Below are 5,096 nucleotides of genomic sequence, written 5' to 3' on the forward strand. Positions count from 1 at the left end.
TATGTGCAACAGTGTGAACAACCTTCCACATGGAAAACATACCTAATAAGCAACAAATACTATGTGCAACAGTGTGAACAACCTTCCACATGGAAAACATACCTAATAAGCAACAAATACTATGTTCAACAGTGTGAACAACCTTCCACATGGAAAACATACCTAATAAGCAACAAATACTATGTTCAACAGTGTGAACAACCTTCCACATGGAAAACATACCTAATAAGCAACAAATACTATGTTCAACAGTGTGAACAACCTTCCACATGGAAAACATACCTAATAAGCAACAAATACTATGTGCAACAGTGTGAACAACCTTCCACATGGAAAACATACCTAATAAGCAACAAATACTATGTTCAACAGTGTGAACAACCTTCCACATGGAAAACATACCTAATAAGCAACAAATACTATGTGCAACAGTGTGAACAACCTTCCACATGGAAAACAACATAAGATACAATCAATCAATATTTATACTGGGAGGAGTTTCAGATCTTATCAGCCAAAATCCATCAAATTTGAGCAGTTCCTTTCTCTTCTCTATTCTCCCTTTAGTAGTAGTTTCCTAATACATAGGATTACTTTTTCTAAATAAGGTTTTCAGTCAAATAGAAGGAATTCAGATTCTTTAAAACAAAAATGCAAAAAGGATAAATAAAAAATAGAAAAAAAAAATAAATATAAATGTAAAGGCAGAAATTAATTTTCAAATTCACTCGCACGTTTTTTGTGAATGGTAAAAAAAAACACAGATAACACGTGGTGATATGAATTAGTTGTGCCAAAGTACAAACTCCACTCTGCTACATCTATTTATAGATTAAAATGGTGTATAGCTAAGAATTTTCCAGATTACTTGGGGGTGCGCCATCATTAACATCAATCCTTACAAATCGCACTATTAACTTCTTGTGTTACCAAATCTCCCCTGATATTATCCATATAACCAGATCTTAGACCCCAGCAGTTGTAATGATAACATCCTATAACTACTCCATTGTATAAGCAAAAACTGCATAGTGACCAGTTGGATAGAACACTTTTATTAGACACCAGTTCACACCTGTACATAACACCTTTGGTTTATTTTCATTTAAAGCGCAAAATAAAAATGTACATGACATGTTTAACCCCAAACATATCTCCTAGGAATCAATGTCTGCGCCAACATACTATTTTCATTCAATCTGCACGTTGTAAAGCTGATGCAATAGTTAAAACCTCACTCCAAGACTAGGCTGCTTTGGGCGAAAAAAAAATAAAATATTTCAAGCTTTTTAATACATGTACAATACTAAAACGGTGTGTGGCATAAAGAGAAGTTCAAATGTGACTTCTGATGAGCCGGAGCCCCTGAAAAAGTGTTCAGCAGCCAGGTCTCGGGAGCCCCTGACAAAGTATTCAGCAGACAGGTCTCAGGAGCCCCTGACAAAGTGTTCAGAAGACAGGTCTCAGGAGCCCCTGACAAAGTGTTCAGAAGACAGGTCTCAGGAGCCCCTGACAAAGTGTTCAGAAGACAGGTCTCAAGGGTCCCTGACAAAGTGTTTAGCAGACAGGTCTCGGGAGCCCCTGACAAAGTGTTCAGCAGCCAGGTCTCGGGAGCCCCTGACAAAGTATTCAGCAGACAGGTCTCAGGAGCCCCTGACAAAGTGTTCAGCAGACAGGTCTCAAGGGTCCCTGACAAAGTGTTTAGCAGACAGGTCTCGGGAGCCCCTGACAAAGTGTTCAGCAGACAGGTCTCAAGGGTCCCTGACAAAGTGTTCAGCAGCCAGGTCTCAGGAGCCCTTGACAAAGTGTTTAGTAGACAGGTCTCACGGACACCTGACAAAGTGTTCAGCAGCCACGTGTCAGGAACCCCTGGCAAAGTGTTCAGCAGACAGGTCTCTGGGGCCCCTGACAAAATGTTTAGCAGCCAGGTCTCAGGGGCCCCTGACAAAGTGTTCAGCAGCCAGGTCTCAGGGGCAGTGGTGGTGTTGGCAGTGGCAGGTCTGGTCTACCATCTGATGAATGACACTTGTTCATGTGTAAGCTGAGACCAGGGGAGCTGAAGAAGGCAGTATGACAGAATTCACAAGGGAAGATTTGCTGCCCTCCTTCCGCTACCAGAGCTTCTTCTAGAGGTAGGAGAAGTTCTTCTCTCACTGCATGCCATAGTCTGTGCTTGTCTCTAATGTCTCGGGATGGAAAGTGAACTCCACAGAGGGTGCAGGGGTAAGTCAGCTGCCCTCCTCTCTCCATAGGACCATAAGGCTGGTGGGTGAGCAGGTGTTTGCGCAGGTAGGCATGCCTTCTGAACCTCTTGTGGCAGTATGGGCAGTGAAATGCCTCCTCCTCACCATCTTCTGTGGCAGCCTGAGAGCCTGGGTTCTGGGCATCCTCCCTACCCTGGCAGGAGCTATTCCCTGGGCGCAGGGAGCTGTCCACACTATGCTGGTGCTGACTGTGAGAGCTCTGCTCCATCAGACTCACTGCAGAGCTGCGACCACTGCTATTCTCCTTCTCCTCCTGCAGAATGGGCAGTTTTTTCCCCCCTTGCCCTTCAATGCCCATTGTCCTGGGTTTATGCCACCGTCTGTGTGATGCCAGGTTAGCAGGACAGCTGAAGATCTTGTCACACTCTGGACATCTGTATTCTACTCGGACAATCCTGGAACATTTGTGTTGAGCTAATGCGAAAGGGTCAGCATACTGCTCCTTACAGAGCTGGCAGATGAACTCTCCAAGAGGTGGTCTCTTCACCAGGGGGCTGCAAGCTTTGCCATCTGGTTCTTCAGCTTTGATTTTTAGCCCCAGCACTGGAGATGTGGTCACCTCATCTGTAAAGTGCAGCTTTCTACTGGCTTTAGGCTTCTTGGTTGGGGGTTTTGCTGCCCTGGCAGAGTCCCTGGCACACAAGTTTGGAAGAAGCTTGGATTCTGGGGTCAAGAAAGGATTCTGGTGATGATGAGACAGAAGCTTCTCCATGGAAGTCAATGAAGCGGCCACAGGGAAGGACTCAGCAGTGGCTGGAGAACTGAGAAAACGCTTGAAGAAAGTTTTTTTCATCTCCAACCCCACAGGCTGGACTGGGCTGTAAGAAATCTGGTTCCAGTGCCCCAGGTGCTCCAGCCCACCACTCAACTTCAGGGGGAGGTCACAAAAGGATTTTGGAGGATCACCTGGAGGTGTTGGGGGCTGTTTGTCCTTCTCAGCACCAGTCTCTGCATTTGGGACCATAAATGAGTTCGAAGGCACCATGGAGTCCAGAGCTGATGGGGTGAGGGGGGACTGGGGGGCTGCATCGCCCTCACAAGGAATCCGGTAAGATCCACAAGGTCTTCGGTTCCTCTTCACCAGAAATCCCCTTGGCATTCTGCAGAGAGAAGATCAGGACCCGGACAGGAGAGAAGACCGAGGCATCAGCCACGGCAGCAAGAGGAGAGAAGTGTCTGCGGAGCAGCGATGCCGGCATTTATAGCGCCACCCTGCGAGCAGGTCAGTCATGTAATCAGGAGGCAGGCAATCCGGAGTGGGCCATGGAAGGGGCACAGCAGGCTGCCAGTCACAGGGAGGCGGACAAAGGCAGAGGGGCTCACTGACTAATGGCCTCATTATCCAATTAGCAAACTCTTTATCATTCACTTGGGGCTTTACAGTCACTGCTGCCTGCGAGAAGGGACCTGGGGGCTGTCTGCTGTCAGAAGAGGAATGCAAGTGGTTACAGAAGCAAGAACACACAGGTGTGTATAGTGTGTGTGTATGTGTATAGTGTGTGTGTCTATAGTGTATATGTATAGTATGTGTATAGTGTATATTTATAGTGTGTGTACAGTGTGTATAGTGTGTGTATATAGTGTGTGTGTATAGTGTATGTGTGTGTCCATGTGTGTGTATAGTGTGAATAGTGTGTGTATAGTGTGTGTGTATGTGTATAGTGTGTATATAGTGTGAATAGTGTGTGTACAGTGTGTATATTGTGTGTGTATAGTGTGTGTGTCTATAGTGTATATGTATAGTATGTGTATAGTGTGTATAGTGTATATTTACAGTGTGTATAGTGTGTGCATATAGTGTGAATAGTGTGTGTGTATAGTGTATGTGTGTGTATAGTGTGTGTGTATGTGTATAGTGTGTGTGTCTATAGTGTATATGTATAGTATGTGTATAGTGTGTATAGTGTATATTTATAGTGTGTGTACAGTGTGTATAGTGTGTGTATATAGTGTGAATAGTGTGTGTGTATAGTGTGAATAGTGTGTGTGTGTATAGTGTATGTGTGTGTCCATGTGTGTGTATAGTGTGTGTGTATGTGTATAGTGTGTGTGTCTATAGTGTATATGTATAGTATGTGTATAGTGTATATTTATAGTGTGTGTACAGTGTGTATAGTGTGTGTATATAGTGTGTGTGTATAGTGTATGTGTGTGTCCATGTGTGTGTATAGTGTGAATAGTGTGTGTATAGTGTGTGTGTATGTGTATAGTGTGTGTGTCTATAGTGTATATGTATAGTATGTGTATAGTGTGTATAGTGTATATTTATAGTGTGTGTACAGTGTGTATAGTGTGTGCATATAGTGTGAATAGTGTGTGTGTATAGTGTATGTGTGTGTCCATGTGTGTGTATAGTGTGTGTGTATGTGTATAGTGTGTGTGTCTATAGTGTATATGTATAGTATGTGTATAGTGTGTATAGTGTATATTTATAGTGTGTGTACAGTGTGTATAGTGTGTGTATATAGTGTGAATAGTGTGTGTGTATAGTGTGAATAGTGTGTGTGTGTATAGTGTATGTGTGTGTATAGTGTGAATAGTGTGTGTGTATGTGTATAGTGTTTGTGTCTATAGTGTATATGTATAGTATGTGTATAGTGTGTATAGTGTATATTTATAGTGTGTGTACAGTGTGTATAGTGTGTGTATATAGTGTGTGTGTATAGTGTATGTGTGTGTCCATGTGTGTGTATAGTGTGAATAGTGTGTGCATAGTGTGTGTGTATGTGTATAGTGTGTGTGTCTATAGTGTATATGTATAGTATGTGTATAGTGTGTATAGTGTATATTTATAGTGTGTGTACAGTGTGTATAGTGTGTGTATATAGTGTG

General features: G+C 43.3%; 1 protein-coding gene across 1 annotated transcript; it reads right to left on the reverse strand.

Moving 5' to 3' along the window:
• Positions 1 to 1,035: 1,035 nt before the first annotated feature.
• On the reverse strand, positions 1,036 to 3,561 carry INSM2 (INSM transcriptional repressor 2). The gene has a single exon (XM_073554219.1). The coding sequence runs from the start codon at positions 3,361 to 3,363 to the stop codon at positions 1,954 to 1,956; it is 1,410 nt and encodes a 469-aa protein (XP_073410320.1). The 5' UTR covers positions 3,364 to 3,561; the 3' UTR covers positions 1,036 to 1,953.
• Between the last annotated feature and the right edge of the window lie 1,535 nt (positions 3,562 to 5,096).

The sequence above is a fragment of the Dendrobates tinctorius genome, unplaced genomic scaffold, assembly GCF_039654945.1.
Source record: "Dendrobates tinctorius isolate UK_male_01 unplaced genomic scaffold, ASM3965494v1 ptg000208l, whole genome shotgun sequence".
Lineage (NCBI taxonomy): Eukaryota > Metazoa > Chordata > Amphibia > Anura > Dendrobatidae > Dendrobates > Dendrobates tinctorius.

What these genes read in the sequence shown, in the direction of transcription:
- INSM2 (XM_073554219.1), bottom strand. Translation starts at nt 3,363, where the DNA reads ATGCCAAGGGGATTTCTGGTGAAGAGGAACCGAAGACCTTGTGGATCT.